We start from the raw sequence: 17862 nt of genomic DNA on the forward strand, positions 1-17862 counted from the left end.
AGGTGTGGTCGCACCCATGGGTTTGCAGTCCCGAAGGACAGGACAGGGAGAAGAAAATGACCTCTGCCTAGCCACTTTCCCTGGTGGCCTAAGAAATGCTTCTTCAAAGACACCAGATCCTGCAGAGAGATGCAGGAGGAGGAACAAAAAGAGATGTACCTACTACAACAGACACTATTCCAAACAGACACAGGGAGGGTGCTTGGCTAGGGTCCGTTGCTTCTGGCCTCCTCACCCCTCCTGGCCCGGATGATTCTCCTCATTAAAGAGACTTCACATTGGGGGGAGTATGCCTTTTCCCTTTGATTCAGCTTTCTCCCTTGTTCTCAATCTGAATTGTTCTTACAAGCAATATATGATCATTGGTGGTGTGAGTGGGCAACATCCTTACCTGTCTAACCTCCTGGCAGGATTTTTCTGGTAACAAGTATGTTTTCAGAAGTATACTTCAGGTAGCTTTATAAATACCAGTACCACTAAATAAATAAATACAGGGTTTTGTTTTTTTGTTTTTTCATTTCTGAAACGGGTTGAAGACAAAGGTGTCTACTCTTTGAGCCCTGTACACACCTACACTGGTTGAAAGTGTCACCTGGGCGTGTCACAGGAGCACCGATGAGCCCGACTTCCCCACATCCCAGCTTGGCCCGATTTTCTTAACATATTTGAAGATTATGGGCATTGTAATGTGGGGTTTCTTTCACGTAAAACTGGGTGGGCTCTGCGATCCCAAGGAACGTCTGATTTGTACCTTGATGAGAAGAAAGCTAATTCACTGGTCTTTGTGTTGGTTTTTTTTCCCCCCCAATCTGGTAAGGCTGTTGCCCTTAGTTCAGGGGGGACACTGTTAAAAAGAAGAGCAGCCCGGGAGCCAAGGAGAGATACGAAGTTCTTGGTATATTTATTCAAACAGTCTCAGTTGCCAGCATTTGTTAAATTGGGTGTTTTCTGGACTGTTCTGTAGTATGAACAAGAAGACACTGAAGTTTTTGAGCTCTGTTTTCTGTCAGCCAGCTGGGGGTTTTTGTGTGTGTGTTTAAGATTTTATTTTTAAGCAATCACTACACTCAATGTGGGGCTCGAACTCACGACCCTGAAATCAAGAGTCACATGCTCTACCGATGGAGCCAGCTGGGCGCCCCCCCACAGCCCGCTGTTTTAATTGTGGTTGTCACCGCTTTCTTGACTCTTCATCTAGTGAACTTAATTAAATTGTGCACTTGGGTGCTTTGTGCCCTTCCACTGTTAATCCTTTATTTGTGGCTCTGCTCAAAATTTTGACCGTGTCCTCTTAAGATAATTCTGGTTGATAATTGGGACCTAATGAACGGCACTTGCTCCTCGGAATTGTCTCTTAATTGGCAGACACTTGATTAGTGTTGCTCTTCTGCTTTCCTCCCCTACATAGTCTGCTCGTCTGATGGTTCACACCGTGGCCACCTTTAATTCTATCAAGGTAAGAAACTGTGGCCAGCCCCCTCGTCTCCCGGTCTCCCTCACTGTTTTCCTTCTCCTGACTGTAGCCGAGCCCTTGTGCTAAGTAGTCGCGCGAGCTGTTGCACTTGTCACTGTCCTGGGCCCGAGGGTTTCCGGGGAAAGTGTCCGCTCTTCTCCCGTGGCAGGGTGGCGAGCTTGCCTTTCCTGGTCAAGAACTCACAGGTCTTAGCGGTAAAGTTAGCCTTCCCTTCACTTCTAGTAGGGCCAGGAGCTGCAAGAAGTGTAGGGCCCAGAAGGCGGGGAATGCCTCTCTCGCCTCCTTGCAGGAGAGGTTTGGCCTCTTTCTGGCCCCCACAGTGTTTTGTCTCCTCAAGCACAAGGCCCTGCTTGGCTTTCCGTGGCCTGGGATGCAGCTGTGCTCAGGGCTCAGGGTAGTAGGCTCTGGGATTTATCCACACGGTAGTTATTTATTTATTTATTTTAAGATTTTTATCCATTTAGGGCGCCTGGGTGGCTTAGCTGGTTGGGCGACTGCCTTTGGCTCAGGTCACGATCCTGGAGTCCCGGGATCAAGTCCTGCGTCGGGCTCCCTGCTCGGCGGGGAGTCTGCTTCTCCCTCTGATCCTCCTCCCTCTCGTGCTCTCTGTCTCTCATTCTCTCTCTCAAATAAATAAATAAAATCTTTAAAAAAAAGATTTTTATCCATTTATTTGAGAAAGAGAGAGAGTGAGTAAGGGAGGGAGAGGGAGAAGCAGCCACTGAGCAGGCAGCCTGAGGCAGGCCAATGCCAGAACCCTGAGATCATGACCTGAGCCGAAGGCAGACGCCCCCCACACAGTAGTTATTTATGAAACAGTTGCTCCATGGGAGGCACCAGGCTAGGAGTTGAGAGTGAGGATAAGTCGGCTGCATGTCTCTGCAGCTTTCGGGGTGATTCCAGGTCAGATATTCATGGAGCGTTCAGGCCGTCTGATGTGGTTAACTATGGCGAGGTCCTCACCTTCTGGACTTTTGCTGTCGTGTCTATACTAATTTATTCAGCTAGGAAGGCTGGAGACAGGAAATTGTGCTCCAGCCTTTCCTTACAGGCTCAGTGCCAGCTTTGGTTCCTTGCCCCTTGCCCGGTCTGGCATGGGCACAACAGAAGGGGGTGCGGCCGAGCTGACCACTGTCGTCCTGCAGGAGCTGAACGAGCGTTGGCGGTCCCTACAGCAGCTGGCCGAGGAGCGGAGCCAGCTCTTGGGCAGCGCCCACGAAGTGCAGAGGTTCCACAGGTGCGGGGCATCTCGGGGCTGGGGGCGGGATTGACCTTGGCGGCCCCTAAACGTGCTGACTCAGATCTGGTTGATACTTGTGCGCCCGCATCTGGGACCGTATGTGTAATGGGGTAGATTGCTCCGTAGAGTGAGTGAGTGAGTGTTCTTCTGCTTCTTAGAGCTTTTGGTGCTCGCTGCTGACAGACGTACAGTGCCCACTAGACACGTTTGCCGTGCTTGTCCTGGACTCAGGGCAGCTGTGCCCAGCCGTCCTTAACCGCCTGTGTGTCTCTCTGTAGAGATGCTGATGAAACCAAAGAGTGGATTGAAGAGAAGAATCAGGCTCTCAACACAGACAATTACGGCCACGATCTGGCCAGTGTCCAAGCCCTGCAGCGCAAGCACGAGGGCTTTGAGAGGGATCTCGCAGCTCTTGGCGACAAGGTGAGAGGTGGCAGTGCCATGGACATTTTGGCCCCGGGCAGAGCGCAACCCCCTTAACTTGCTCTCTTGCCACCTTGCTCCCGTAGGTCAACTCTCTGGGGGAGACAGCCGAGCGCCTGATCCAGTCCCACCCCGAGTCGGCCGAGGACCTGCAGGAAAAGTGCACGGAGTTGGACCAGGCATGGAGCAGCCTGGGGAAGCGCGCAGACCAGCGCAAGGCCAAACTGGGCGACTCCCACGACCTGCAGCGCTTCCTCAGTGATTTCCGGTACGAAACCCAGAAGCCATCGTGGGTCATTCTCGTTGGGAAGGTCACCTCTGATGGATGTAAAATCCTCCGGCTACCTAATGCCAGCAAGTCAAGAATAAGTCTCTGCTTCCCTGTCCATGTGCACGCCATCTCCCCCACTTCCCGCCAGATGGCATTCGGTTTCTTCCTTAGACGTATCTCTCACTTGCCAGAGATGTACTTTAGTCTCTTCCACAAACCTGTTTTAGTTAGAATTTCGCAGCTATAGAAAACTAGAAAGGACGAAACAGTGAACCCACATGACACCCTTCGCCGGTAGCCACCAGTTGGCTTTACCTCTAAGCACACACTTCCACGTTGCCGACCCACCTGTCTGTCCTTGGCAGACACGTGGCCCTTCACCTCTAAGTATTTGGGCCTGTGCTTCCCGTGTGCCCTGCATTTCCGCTCTCCACCCCCACGTCTGAGGGGCCAGCACAGCAGTATTGTACCTAGTCCCGGTTCCATTTCTCCCAGTTGTCTCCAGTGTGTCTTCACTAGTCCGGGTTTGTTTTTTGGTCCAGGATCCAGTTGAGAATTCCTGTTGCGTGGTAGCCTTGTCTCCTTACCCCTCCGCCCTCTGTGTCTCGTCTTTCACGACATTGATAGTTTTGAAGAGTCCAGGCCAGTTGTCGCCCTGAATGTCCCATGACCTGGGACCTCAGTCTTTTTTAAGGCTACGTGGCACACCACCGGCGGATGATTTGGAACTTGGTCCCTGGCATGCATTCAGGACAGGGGTTTCTTTGTGGCCCACCTTTGTGCTGTCGAACAAGGGTTTCACACGTGTGTGCACACATGGGTACGCACGTATGTGTGTGTGTTATGCAGGCATTTCCTCTTCGGGGATGGGACTAGGCAGGTGATGCTCTCCCCCTTCCCAGGCCTCTAGTAGGAGGCCCCAGTTGGGGTTTTTGGTTTTTTGGTTTTCCTTTTTTTTTTTTTAAAGTAAAGATCAAGTAACGTAACAGTTACATATCTTTAAGCGTGCAGTTCATTGGGAATTAGTGTACTTGCTTGCAGTGTCCTACAGCTCGCGGCTCTCTGTAGTTTTGAAACTTTTCACACCCCGAGCCCCATGAGGAGTCACTCCTCTTCCCCACTCCTCATCGAGTCTGCATTCCATCTCTGTGGATTTGCCTATTCCGGGTGTATTTTATCAAAGGAAGCATGGCACCTGTGACTTTACACGGTGATTTTTGTGCCCTTACATGCAGACCTCAGTAAGAAGCAAGGTTCAGCGCACGCATAGGCCTAGGACTGCTGTGAGTTCAAAGAAAAGTGGTTTCCTCCGAAGCTATGCAAAACTGTGCAAAACCTAAACACAGTTATTGTTTGTGTTAAAACCTGCTATTCTTCTTTTTTTTTTTTTAAGATTTTATTTATTTGACAGAGACAGTGAGAGAGGGAACACAAGCAGGGGGAGTGGGAGAGGGAGAAGCAGGCAGGAAGAGGGAGAAGCAGGCTTCCCGCGGAGCAGGGAGCCAGATGTGGGGCTCAATCTCAGGACCCTGGGATCATGACCTGAGCCGAAGGCAGATGCTTAACAACTGAGCCACCCAGTCATATACTGTTCTTTAGAGTCAGAAGATCTTAGTATCAAACTTAGTTCATTGTCTTCTGAGGAATGCTTGGTTTTTTGTTGTCGTTTTTAATTTTTTTTAACATCTCAATAGGATGAACAAGGGGCTTTGAAATATTTTGCCCAGAGATGTAGATTATAACTAGTTAACCATTCAGTAGATTAACTAGTTAGTAGAGTAACTAGTTGACCCCAAATAATCTTCTGAGACAAGAATTGTGCAGTTCTCTTTTCCTGGGCAGAAAGCCTACTTGCCAGGTCATGTAATAGCTGTTCCTCTGTGTCTGGTTGCCAGGGACCTCATGTCTTGGATCAATGGGATACGAGGGTTGGTCTCCTCAGACGAGCTAGCCAAGGATGTCACCGGAGCTGAAGCTTTGCTGGAACGGCACCAGGTAGGTAGATCCGTCTGCTGGGCAGCAGAAGGGGGGTTGCGCTGCTGGGCTGGGAGGACCTTGGCTCCCCCCCCCACCAGCACCAGCATCACCAGCAGCACCCTCGCCACGAGTCGGTGGTTGACACAACAGTGGGCATCTAGTGCCAGTTAACCTAACCCCATCCCTCCTCTTGGCAGGAGCACCGGACAGAAATCGATGCCAGGGCTGGCACTTTCCAGGCCTTTGAGCAGTTTGGGCAGCAGCTGCTGGCTCATGGGCACTACGCCAGCCCAGAGGTCAAGGAGAAACTAGATATTTTGGATCGGGAGCGCGCGGGTCTGGAGAAGGCCTGGGCTCAGCGCAGGATGATGTTGGATCAGTGCCTCGAACTGCAGGTGCGTGTGCGGGACATCGCTGCCCATTTGCCACAGGCTTTCTGACCGGCAGTTTCGTGGCCAGCGTCCCCATCTTCTCACCTGCCTCCCTTTCTTTAGCTGTTTCATCGGGACTGTGAGCAAGCTGAAAACTGGATGGCTGCCCGGGAGGCCTTCTTGAATACTGAGGACAAAGGAGACTCACTGGACAGCGTGGAGGCTTTGATCAAAAAACATGAGGACTTCGACAAAGCCATCAACGTCCAGGTGAGGCCGTTTTACCTTCAGGTCTCCATGTAAATTTGTCCAGATGGATGGCTCTATTTGTGGGCTGCTTCTCCTTTCTGTCTCAACAATGAGAATAAAAACTCGTCCCTAACATGCTTAACCAAGCTTTGGCCGCTCCCTGAAATGAATAGACTTGCTGTTGACCACACGAAGGAAGAACGGTCCCCTTCACACCCGCATCAAGTACCTGTGTGGATTGGGAAAAATGATACGGACATGAATGCTTTTTAAAACTTCTAAATTCTGATAATTCTGAGGTTTTAGTAACGAAGATGCCTCACAGAAAAAATGTATTGTCAAAGCAGAAACATAAACGTGTTGGTAAGGAAAGAGTGTGTGAACACGAACAACTCGGGAAGATGGGCACACCTCTTTGATTTATAACCCATTTTGTTGAAAATCTGACACTCTTTCCACAATCAGCTTGATTTTGTGTGTGACAACTCCTAGTGTCATAACCCGTCCCCAGTGTGACCTGGAGTCTTCTTGAGTTAAACTCTACCCTCCTAATGGTCGAAATCAAGCTTTCTTCTGGCCTTCTGCTCTCCCGCTTCTAAAGTGTCAGTGTATTCTGATCCCTCCACCGGCTAGTCCCCAGCCACTCAGAATAACCACTCTCTTCACAAGACCTGCTGTCCAGGCAGGGCTGGACCCTCCCGCCCACCTCGGCCTCACACCTTTGTTTGCCGGCAGGAGGAGAAGATTGCGGCCCTGCAGTCCTTTGCTGACCAGCTCGTCGCCGCCGGCCACTATGCTAAGGGCGACATCTGCAGCCGGCGCAACGAGGTTCTGGACAGGTGGGTTCCGGGTGGTGCTGAGCGCGCTCACGGCCCTGTGCGGGAGCCCTGGCTAGTCTTGTTCTCAGGGAGGTTCTCGCTCAGGCTCCATTTCACTTTCTCAGGTGGCGACGCCTGAAAGCCCAGATGATTGAGAAGAGGTCGAAGCTGGGAGAATCACAGACCCTCCAGCAGTTCAGCCGGGACGTGGATGAAATCGAGGCCTGGATCAGTGAGAAATTACAGACTGCGAGCGATGAGTCGTACAAGGACCCCACCAACATCCAGGTGAGCTGAGCCTAGGGGCTGCTCGTCTCCGAGGCGACCTCGGTTACGGGGTAGGTTTTGGGAAAGAAGGCATCTTTAAGGGGGGTGGGGGCTTTACCTAGAGAACCACTTCCTTGTGTCCATGCTGAATCCAGCGAAAATTAAGAAGCTGAACCTGTGGAAAAATGTCACTAAATGATCCGACGTGAGAAAGTGCTTTCCTCACTTGTGTCCGTGGAAGCCGTGTCTGCTAGAAAAGCCTGTAGAGTCCCCTCTAGCGGCTCTACCCCGATGCTGAGCTTCCCAGGGGAAGTATGACAGCAGAATGAGCTGCTGTTTAGGAGCTGATATGTGCATTCACCTCAGTATACTGAACTCTTGTTATTTTAATCTATTTTTGTAGCTTTCCAAGCTGCTGGTAAGTTTCTAATTTTCTTAAAGAGTTTTAGTTAAATGCGCTCCCAGTGTTTGTGTTTCCTCTGCATAGATCCTTGTTGTGGCCTCATGCGGTCAGCTGGTGTCTCCTCACCCGTGTTTCTCATTTCTAATGACCCATCACACACCATTCAAGTGTCCCTGTGGGATGTGGCTTTCTCTGTCGTAATTAGCCTGCGGCCCTGCGCCCCCTCCCTTCTCCTTATGTGTCACTCAGGCAAGCTCTGGATGATGTTTGATTTGGGGGCAGTAGTTAGCTGCTGTCTTTTCAGAGGCACTTCTTTTAAAAAATGAAATAATCAGCTTTTTCTGGAGTGTGGATTTGTGCTCACAGTTCTCAGTGGCCGAGGACAAGGAGTCTGGCGTGGCATGAGAGTCTGATGACGCACCCAGGCTGCCATCCAGAGGTGCTGGTCCCTGGAGAGGGACAGTTAAGTTGCTCCAGAGAAGCAGATGGTCTGTTTCCAAATCTGACAGGAACGACGGGTGAGAGGTTAAGGAAAAAAGGGGACGTTATTACTCAAGGGGTAGCGAAGGGGACTCTCCAGTGAAAATGTAGCTTAGATGGTGCTTTAAATGGATGGAAGAGATGAAGAAACAAAATAGGTGGGGCTGAACCAAAGAGTGATCAGAGCAAGAAACAGGAGCGGGGGACTGGACTTAGGTCAGGATATGTGGGTATTTGAGACCCTGCTCAGACTTGGGCAGTGGAACACGGAGGGGGGGACGCCCGATGTGAGCGCCGCGCTCCACCAGCTGGGCGGCTCCGTCCTCTGACAGTTGCTGCCCCTGAAATGAAACATTTGATGCAGAATCCTTCCCCAACCGAACTGTTTTGCTTTTTTTCCCTCTTAGTTCTTTTTCGCCCAAATACTGTCCTGCGAGACCCTGCCTTTCTCACCCAGAATTGTGCCACAGCTGTGTCCTTGCACTGTCTCTCCCGGTGTTTCCCGTACCTAACTCTGTTTCTTTGTGGATTCTTAAAATCCCCTTCCGCCCTAGTGTCAGGAGCCTGGCACTCTCCCAGCCCTCTCTTTCCCTAGCAAAAATCATTTCCTACTTGTAGTCAAGCTTGGATTTTGACAGCATCTGTGAGTTTTGGTTAATGACAGCTACCAAATGAGAAGGCAGCCAAGTCAAGGTCTGAGGAAGCCGTAGATGCGCCTCCATCGGCGGAGGGTCTGCCTGCCGGCTGCCACGATCACGGCCTTGTGTGTATGACAAGCGAGCCAGGTGTGTGTTACCTGTTAGATCTTCTGTCCATGGAGGAGAAGGTCGCGGATGGAAATTGATGTCCAAGTAGGTTGAACACAGCACTTGGCGGCTGGCATTTTCTGCAGAATGGTAGAAAGTACGCAATTCTTGGACTTGGCTCACAGCTAATTGAAGAATTGACTCCATTCCCCTGCTCCTGAGCTGGTCCATCTCCTTTCTCCCGGCCCGGTCCTTCCGCCCAACTCCCAACAGCCTGAACCCTAAACGATTTCACAGATCCCGTGACTGCCTTCTCTAAGAAATGTTGACACTTGCCCCCAGTTCTTTAAGTTTCCTACCACTCACCTATCCTGAGAATCCCTCATCCGTACAAAGAGGGAACCCACAGGACCTGGTTTTGAAAGGTCATCTTTCTGGAATTTTAGAGCAAGCACCAGAAGCACCAGGCCTTTGAAGCGGAACTGCACGCCAACGCCGACCGGATCCGCGGGGTCATCGACACGGGCAACTCCCTCATCGAGCGCGGGGCCTGTGCTGGCAGCGAGGACGCTGTCAAGGTAGGGTCCTTGTGGTGACGACTTGGAAATACAGCTTTAAGGACGTAAGCTTGGCTGGCTCAGTCACTGAAGCGTCTGCCCTCAGCGCAGGTCATGATCCCGGGGTCCTGGGATCGAGCCCTGCATCGGGCTCCCTGCTCAGCGGGGAGTTTGCTTCTCCCTCTCCCACTGCCTTTCCTCCCTGCTTGTGCGCTCGCTCTCTCTGTCAAGTAATTAAATGAGATCTTAAAAAAAAAAACAGATTAGAAGACTTTTGCCTACATGACAGATGGGGAATGTTGGTGAGAAGGGCTCCTGTGAGGCTTTCTATCTCTCCCCACAAGTCACTTGGCTTTAGGAGAAAGGACTTTTCCTGGATTTCACCATCTCTGATGGCCCCCTTCTCTTCCCCAGGCCCGGCTGGCTGCCTTAGCTGACCAGTGGCAGTTCCTGGTGCAGAAGTCAGCCGAAAAGAGCCAGAAACTGAAAGAAGCCAACAAACAGCAGAACTTTAACACCGGCATCAAGGACTTTGACTTCTGGTTGTCTGAGGTAATGGCAGGTTTTCCTTCCCACCAGCGGAGGATTTCTGGTCAGTTGGGATAACAGGACAATCAACAAGCCCTAAACCGTGAAAAAGTCAGGGCACCCCTGATGCCCCTTTCTATAGAAGTCTTTTTTATCGCAGAGTCTTGTGCTGTAAGGAGTCTATTAGCAGAGGGAATGAATGTTTCAAGGAGAGAGAGCATATAGATGGGAATTAGGCTGTGGCCCACTCCTCTCCATAGAGAACACAAACAGGAAGTGATGATGTGGTCTGTGTGGCAGGCAGCTCTAACAAGTCTGTGCCCAGATAGAAACCAAACTAGCAGTTAAGTCAGGAAGCCAGCGTTAGTAGAAAATTCAGGGGTACAGAAAGCAGAAAGAAACAAATTTTTAGAGAGTACTATTAGTATTTCTCTCCAGTCTACGCTTATTTCCATCAACAGTAGTGTAGCTCTATTTTTATACATTTTATACATAGTTCAGAATGTAATTTTTCATGAGTATGTATTAGGAGTGTTATCCTGAGTCATTAAGAATTCTTCCTAGGGGCGCCTGGGTGGCTCAGTTGGTTAAGCGACTGCCTTCGGCTCAGGTCATGATCCTGGAGTCCCTGGATCGAGTCCTGCATCGGGCTCCCTGCTCGGCGGGGAGTCTGTTTCTCCCTCTCATGTGCTCTCTCTCATTCTCTCTCTCTCAAATAAATAAATAAAATCTTTAAAAAAAAAAAAGAATTCTTCCCAGGGGCGCCTGGGTGGCTCAGTTGGTTAAGCGACTGCCTTCGGCTCAGGTCATGATCCTGGAGTCCCGGGATCGAGTCCCACGTCGGGCTCCCTGCTCGGCGGGGGGTCTGCTTCTCCTTCTGACCCTCCCCCCTCTCATGTGCTCTCTCTCATTCTCTCTCTCTCAAATAAATAAATAAAATCTTTAAAAAAAAAAAAAAAAAGAATTCTTCCTAAACGTTTGCAGAGCTGCATAAGTCCGTCCTAGTCATGCCATAATTTAACCATTCCTGTGTTGGACATTGAGGTGTTCCCAGCTTTCAGGTGGGACATCTACACTGAACATCTTCGTGTATTAATCTTTGCCCCTGTACCTCCATGAAGGCTCTGGGACCCTGCCTTGAGCTGTAGTATTTCAAGTCCTAGGTCTTCAAGTCTGCATTTAATTGACAGGAAAGGAGAAGAACTCAGGCCACATGGGCTGATACAGGCTGGGTCACTGTAACAACATAACTTGTGATTGACAAGTTGGCAACTGGCCAAAGACCTGGCCAAACAACCGGGCATGCTGGATTTTCCAGAACACCTGCTATGCATCATACACACTGGGCACCACACCATAACCTTTCCCCTTTTCTGTTTCACTGCCAGGTGGAGGCCCTTCTGGCATCTGAGGATTACGGCAAAGACCTTGCTTCTGTGAACAACTTGCTGAAGAAACATCAGCTGCTGGAAGCGGACATATCTGCCCATGAGGTGATCAGACGGGGGTGGGCAGACCCCGGCCGGGACCCAGCTGTGCTTGACTCTTTAGGAGAACTGGCGCACGTGGGGGAGGAGCAGGGTGTTCGGCTAATAGACCCTCAAGCCACGTTCTCAAATATTGTGGCCTCGGGGCCATTTTATACCCTGCACTATTATCGAAGGCCCCTGAGGGAGTTTGCTTATGTGGGTTTTGTCTCTGTTATTAAAAAATGACATTTTAAAAGTTAAATTTTAAAAAGACAGCATCAAGGGCTTTTGTCATTCTGAAAATGACAAAATTCTAGAGATGGAGAACAGAGCAGTAGTTGCCAGGAGTTAGACACAGGGATGGGGTGCAGTGAGGAAGGGACAGGCGAGTCCTTTGTGCTCACGGAACAATGTATCTTGGTTTGGGTTACGTGAATCTACATGGAGGGGATAATTGGAATGACGTACACACACCCATGCAGACACGGATGGATGCACGTAAAGTTGGTGAAATCTGTGGTTTTGCACCAGTGGATTGCACCAGTGTCTGTGGCCTGGTCTTGCTGGTGTGCCGTGGAACCTGCTGCTCTGGGGGGGGGGGGGAAGCTGTGCTGTTTTTTTGTTTCTGAAGCTGTGCTAGTTTTCCAACTTCTTGTGAGTCCATAATTATTTCAGAATGAAAAGTTAAGAGTAAATCTGAGAAACAAATTATTACTGAAAGTAATAATAAGCCCATCACAAGTTAACATGAGTAGCACTTCCTATGAACAAAAACTGTGTTTATCCACAACCAGAACATGGTAGAGTAAGAAGAGGGGCATTGGCTGTATTTTGCAAATCCTTTCAGTCCGGTTTAATAGAAAACAGCTGGATTCTCGTAGAAGCTTCTGAATTCAGTCTGTGTGAGTGTGTCAGATACGATGGAAACCCAGCCTCCCGCAGGGAGTTGGAAGAAGTGAGCAGTGTGTTCATTCAGATGATTGTGGATACTCTGACACCAGTCAGTACGTGCTAGTTGCTTAAAGGTGAGCTGCAAAGTGGACTCTGAAACCCTATCGGTCAGTTTTTCATACCATTTAATATTAAAATCCCCTGGTCCATCTCAGACACGGAATGTTTTTTTTTTACTCATGCATGATGTCACAAAATCATTTGGAAAATGTTGTTGAGTTAGGCAGAATCGCCTCTGGTTCCGTGCGCTGACGTCACAGCCAGTCTCGAAAGGAAAATCTTCACAAATCGAGTGGCTCTCATGCTCATGGAGGTTGAACGCACTTCCAGAATTCTCATTTTCGCCTGAAAGTTCAGGTTTTATCAGTAGCAGCAAACTCTGCCTTCTTGAAAGTGACAGGTTGACCTCATTCATTCGGAGCAGGTGTCTGTCAGACACCGAAGTCTGCACGGCCGTAGTCTGTCTGGTCATTGTTCTCTCAGAAGGATAGCCCATGAACAAGGGGCTAGTTCGGCTCAGGACACCGGCTTCTCCTCAGGGCAGTCCTCAACCTGGAGTATGCCACAGAAGTGCTTGTGTGCGCTTCCCATTTTGTCATACAGAATATTGACGTCGACATGTATTCTAAGATGGAGATTTGGTAAAATCAACCACTTCTGCTTTTATAAGGATGTCCTTAAGTGAGAGCACGTTTTTACCGTAGCTCGGAGTCCTGCTGGCTCGGTGTGTCACTCTCTTGAGTGGAGACCTCGGCTGTCATGCCTTGTGCAAGAGTCCACACGGTGAAAAAGGCCGATGATGTCTTTGTGTCATCACGAAAATAATTTTGATCTCTTAGAACCCCAGGGATCCACATAGGACACCTTGAGAGAGCATCAGCACTCCACAAAGCCAACCTGCTGGTGAAGAATTCCAGAGTTCTGATTTGCAAGCAGATACTCATGGGAAACCCAGGTTTCTCACCCCTCCCATTGTATCCCCTGCCCCAGGATCGCCTGAAGGACCTGAACAGCCAAGCAGACAGCCTGATGACCAGCAGTGCCTTCGACACCTCCCAAGTGAAGGATAAACGGGACACCATCAACAGTCGTTTCCAGAAGATCAAGAGCATGGCAGCCTCCCGGCGAGCCAAGCTGAATGAATCACATCGCCTACACCAGTTCTTCCGGGACATGGATGATGAGGAGTCCTGGATCAAGTACGTGTCCTCAGGGCTTCACAGTCTGGGTCCTCCAGGATGCCCATTGAGCAGGCACTGGGAGCCCCAGGCTGAGTGGGGGTCCAGAGCTCCGGGCCGCCTGGCCATGAGGCTTGGCTCTCTCCCAGAGTGTGCCAGAACCTGGCCCATGGGACACCTTGGCTTCTTCTGATGCCCAGGTGTGCAGTTATAGAGCCATCGATGGTCTCCAGATGGTAGCAGTACGTGATGATTGAGCTAGACTTTGTGTAGACCCTGCCCTGGGATCCCCGGGGAGATTAGCAAATGCCCTTCTGGAAAAGACAGCCCGATATCCTGGGCAGGATCAGTCCTTGAAGGAAAGAGAGTTGTTTGTTTTTAATTCCTCCCCCATTGCAGTTAAAGGTGATATAGCATTTTGTAAACACCTTTTTTTTTTTTTTTTAAAGATTTTATTTATTTATTTGACAGAGAGAGGCACAGCGAGAGAGGGAACACAAGCAGGGGGAGCGGGAGAGGGGGAAGCAGGCTTCCAGCTGAGCAGGGAGCCCGATGCGGGGCTCGATCCCAGGACCCTGGGATCATGACCCGAGCCGAAGGCAGACGCTTAACGACTGAGCCACCCAGGCGCCCCTGTAAACACCATTTTTAAAGGACAAAAATCCTGTCTTCTATTCCTCACTTCTTTTTTTTTTAAGATTTTTTTAAGATTTTATTATTTGACAGGGAGAGACAGAGAGGGAACACAAGCAGGGGGAGTGGGAGAGGGAGAAGCAGGCTTCCCGCGGAGCAGGGAGCCCGATGCGGGGCTCGATCCCAGGACCCTGGGATCAGGACCTGAGCCGAAGGCAGACGCTTAACGACTGAGCCACCCAGGCGCCGCTATTCCTCACTTCCTTAAAAAATTCTGTGCATATCTTTATGTATTTCTACGGGTGGTGTCTGCACATTTAGTAAAGTAGGGTTGGTAGGAGGACACCACTAGCACCTCCTTGTTCTCTGCACACCCTGAGCCTGGTAGGTGCTTCTAGAGACCTACATCGATGCTCTTTGTTTCGGAAATAGAGGCTTTTTGTTTCCAGAAGACTGGCAAGGATTTTCGTGGCGAGATTGGTAGGTGTAGGTGAAGGACATCATGGGGTCTGGAGACCTCACAGCTCCTGAGCAAACCTGTCTGGTTGGAAGCACGGGGGTGCAGAGTACCTACCTGTGTTGTCCAGGGAGAAGAAGCTGCTGGTGAGCTCCGAGGACTACGGCCGAGACTTAACAGGCGTTCAGAACCTGAGGAAGAAGCACAAGCGGCTGGAGGCGGAACTGGCTGCCCATGAGCCGGCGATTCAGGTGAGGGGGCCGCTTGCGGCCGAGGGGGCAGCGGGGACCGATGGGCCCATGTGACGTACAGAGAAGCCCTTTGCTCTTGTTCATCCCACTGAGGTCTGCGGTGTCTATGACCCCTTGTTCCAAACCTGGAAGAAAGAGGTGCTGGCCTTGATGCCGACGCCTTTTTCTGGCCGCATCTAGGAGCAGGTGATAGCGGTTATTCTAATCGTTCTTGCCTGTCAGGGTGTCCTAGACACTGGGAAGAAGCTGTCTGATGACAACACCATTGGCAAGGAGGAGATTCAGCAGCGTCTGGTCCAGTTCGTGGAGCACTGGAAGGAGCTGAAGCATCTGGCCGCGGCGCGGTGAGCGGTGGGGACGGCGCGTGTGCTGGCAGGCCCCCGTGCCGCCTCCTGGGCCCTCGTCCGGGGCGAGCCCGGTCCACGGTCGGCTTATTCCAGAGCCGCTCCGACCGCCCATGCCGAGCCCGTCCACTTACGGGGATCTGAACCCAGCACATGGTTCCAGAATTTCATGAGTAAACAACACTGTGTCTGCTTCGTGTTACACAGAGGGCTCCATGGAACCAGTCACGTCCCACGTTCGTCAGGAACATTTTTAAACATGTGTTCGCTATCAGAATTGAAATTGGAAGACACTAATGGCTGCTGTTTTGTGTGTCCTGTAACTAGGGGTCAGCGGCTGGAGGAGTCTTTGGAGTATCAGCAGTTTGTAGCCAACGTGGAAGAGGAAGAAGCCTGGATCAACGAGAAGATGACCCTGGTAGCCAGTGAGGATTACGGAGACACGCTTGCCGCTATCCAGGTCCGAGAAGCTGGCTTTGGTCACGCTGTTCGCGTTGTTCTCCCGGCCGGCAGCCTCGGTGTCCCTGGCTGGTCGCAGGCCTCCAGCCTGCACGAGCCTGCACGCCGGAGACGGTGGCCCCGGTACCACGGGTCCCTGAGGTCCGCGGGGGTCCAGGGGCTGCCGCCACAGCGCGCCCTCAGCATTATTGTCCTGTCGTTCTGGAGGCCGGGGGTCTGAAGTCAAGGTGCAGACAGGGCCTCGCTCTCCGAAACTTCTAGGGGGGGCTCCTGTCCTCCAGCTTCTTGCTGGCATTCCCAGGCTTGTGGCAGCATAACCCGCAGCCTCCGCTCTTCACGCCTCTTCCCTCCGCATCCGGGTGCCTGCGGCTTTCCCTCCGAGCCGCCTGTGTCCCGAGTTTCCTCTCAGAAGGACACAGGCCTCCCGGAGTAGGTCCCACCCCAGTGACCTCATCTGAGCGTCTTCACTTGATTATCTCTGCATCTCCCACGTTCGTAGGTGCCAGGGTTTAGGACGTCATTCTTTTTGGGGGACACACCTCAGCCTCTGCCCTTAATACACTGTGTGACCGCCCGAGAGAGCCACGATCATGTCACTGGCGGCTGGCACAGCTCCGTCCATTCCCCCCCCGCCCCGCCTCCGTCCCTCAGTGGCCCTGCCCGTTTTCATAGGCAGCATTCAAAATGGCAGAGGCAGAAGCTTCAAGGCCTAGCCTCAGATGTCACGTGACCTCGTCCGTGCTGTGTTCTGTCGGTCGGAGTGGTCACAAGCAGCCCAGAGCTACGAGCTAGTTGAACCGCCTCCCCTCTTGCTGGGAGGAGCCACACTTTATGGTCAAATGTTCCCAGATCTGGGCCACCGGCCGTGGAGGCAGAGTTTCCATTCCCCAGAGTCTGGGTAGTCCCTGTGCCACGTTCTCAGAGTGGGTGTCCTGTTCGGCTGGTCCGGTGCTTCAGGTGGCTTAGACGGAGGGAGGGATTTCCCATCCTCTGCGCGGACCCGTTCCCGGGAAGGCCACCCAGAGCCATTGTCTCTGGTCCTTGAGGTATACTGGGGACAGGGACACTTGGAAGGTCCCTTAGGAGCGGGACTTGGGGAAACCCTCTGTTGGGCTCTGTCTTTTTTTTTTTTTTTTTTTCCCAAAGATTTTATTTATTTATTTGAGAGCGAAAGAATGAGAGAGAGCACATGAGAGGGGGGAGGGTCAGAGGGAGAAGCAGACTCCCCGCTGAGCAGGGAGCCCGATGCGGGACTCGATCCCGGGACTCCAGGATCATGACCTGAGCCGAAGGCAGTCGCTTAACCAACTGAGCCACCCAGGCGCCCTGTTGGGCTCTGTCTTAAGCTTGCACGGGGTTTATCGTTTTCTGTGTGGTCCTCCAGAGGGGAAGAGGGACACTGTGCTGATTGATTAGCAAGAGCTTACCCCCTTCAGGAAAGGCCTACCCGGGCGTCCCTTCTCAAGCTCGGCATCTGCCAGTTATTCTTGCTGCATCTGGGTTTTACCACGTTTATAATTACCTGTCGATGTTGGTCCCTGTGGCCTCAGCCCCCAACTAGACTGGGCCGCCTATGAGGGCGGGCGCCTTACAGCTTTGGTTCCCTCCGACCCGAGACTGGGCCCGCCCCCCGGCGCATGCCAGGCTCTCAGCTGCTGGGCCTTCTGCTCCCGCTGCAGGGCTTACTGAAGAAACATGAAGCTTTTGAGACAGACTTCACGGTACACAAGGACCGGGTGAATGACGTCTGCAGCAATGGACAGGACCTCATCAAGAAGGTGAGCCTGGCCTGCTGGTGAGATGCTCACTTCCCACACCCTACGCCCCCATGCTCGGGCCACCGTGGCCCCACAAAGCCCATCTGCCTGGAATATTCACCCACGAAAGCTTTGCACGGAGACCGGGAAGTGGAAGCACACTTCCACTGCTGTGTTTCATAACAAGAGAAAGATTCTGTGATTGGTTGGACGTCTTCCCCCTTCCTGAAGCCAGTTAGTGAGGTCACTGCAGCACGTACACTTTCTGCGTGGATCAGGCAGAGAGGCATCCAGCGACACTGGTGGTCCCACAGAGCTCTTCTCTTAGGTTATTTCTCAGGTGGTACAAGCTCGTGATAGAAGTGGTTGGAAATACAAGAAAAATCCTAAGAGCCGCCCCTACATAGGATAGATCCCATTCCATCGACTTATGTCTCTCTACAAAGCCTGGCAGGTTTAGAGATGAATGTGTTAAAATCACAAAGTTTGGGTTTCGCTCAAACAGCCCCTGAGCAAGAGTGCAGACAGGAGGGGTCCTGGGGCTTTCTCCCCAGCAGTG

The 17862-nt window shown here is 51.5% G+C and overlaps 1 protein-coding gene across 10 annotated transcripts in view; it reads left to right on the plus strand.

Moving 5' to 3' along the window:
• SPTAN1 (spectrin alpha, non-erythrocytic 1) overlaps positions 1 to 17862 on the plus strand; it is a 62791-nt gene that overhangs the window by 36117 nt on the left and 8812 nt on the right. For 7 of the 10 annotated variants that reach the window (XM_021691668.1, XM_044920671.1, XM_044920673.1 and 4 more), the window contains 18 exons: positions 1409 to 1456; positions 2620 to 2711; positions 2993 to 3137; positions 3224 to 3405; positions 5304 to 5403; positions 5583 to 5780; positions 5880 to 6026; positions 6741 to 6844; positions 6949 to 7111; positions 7494 to 7508; positions 9166 to 9297; positions 9691 to 9828; positions 11193 to 11297; positions 13215 to 13423; positions 14623 to 14743; positions 14966 to 15087; positions 15415 to 15547; positions 17226 to 17324. In XM_021691668.1, the coding sequence (XP_021547343.1) occupies positions 1409 to 1456; positions 2620 to 2711; positions 2993 to 3137; positions 3224 to 3405; positions 5304 to 5403; positions 5583 to 5780; positions 5880 to 6026; positions 6741 to 6844; positions 6949 to 7111; positions 7494 to 7508; positions 9166 to 9297; positions 9691 to 9828; positions 11193 to 11297; positions 13215 to 13423; positions 14623 to 14743; positions 14966 to 15087; positions 15415 to 15547; positions 17226 to 17324 (2253 nt within the window). The remainder of the gene's footprint in view (positions 1 to 1408; positions 1457 to 2619; positions 2712 to 2992; positions 3138 to 3223; positions 3406 to 5303; positions 5404 to 5582; positions 5781 to 5879; positions 6027 to 6740; positions 6845 to 6948; positions 7112 to 7493; positions 7509 to 9165; positions 9298 to 9690; positions 9829 to 11192; positions 11298 to 13214; positions 13424 to 14622; positions 14744 to 14965; positions 15088 to 15414; positions 15548 to 17225; positions 17325 to 17862) is intronic. The other 3 variants (XM_021691666.1, XM_021691667.1, XM_021691671.1) reach the window with 1 other exon arrangement.

The sequence above is a fragment of the Neomonachus schauinslandi genome, chromosome 13 (assembly GCF_002201575.2).
Source record: "Neomonachus schauinslandi chromosome 13, ASM220157v2, whole genome shotgun sequence".
In the NCBI taxonomy this organism is placed as follows: domain Eukaryota; kingdom Metazoa; phylum Chordata; class Mammalia; order Carnivora; family Phocidae; genus Neomonachus; species Neomonachus schauinslandi.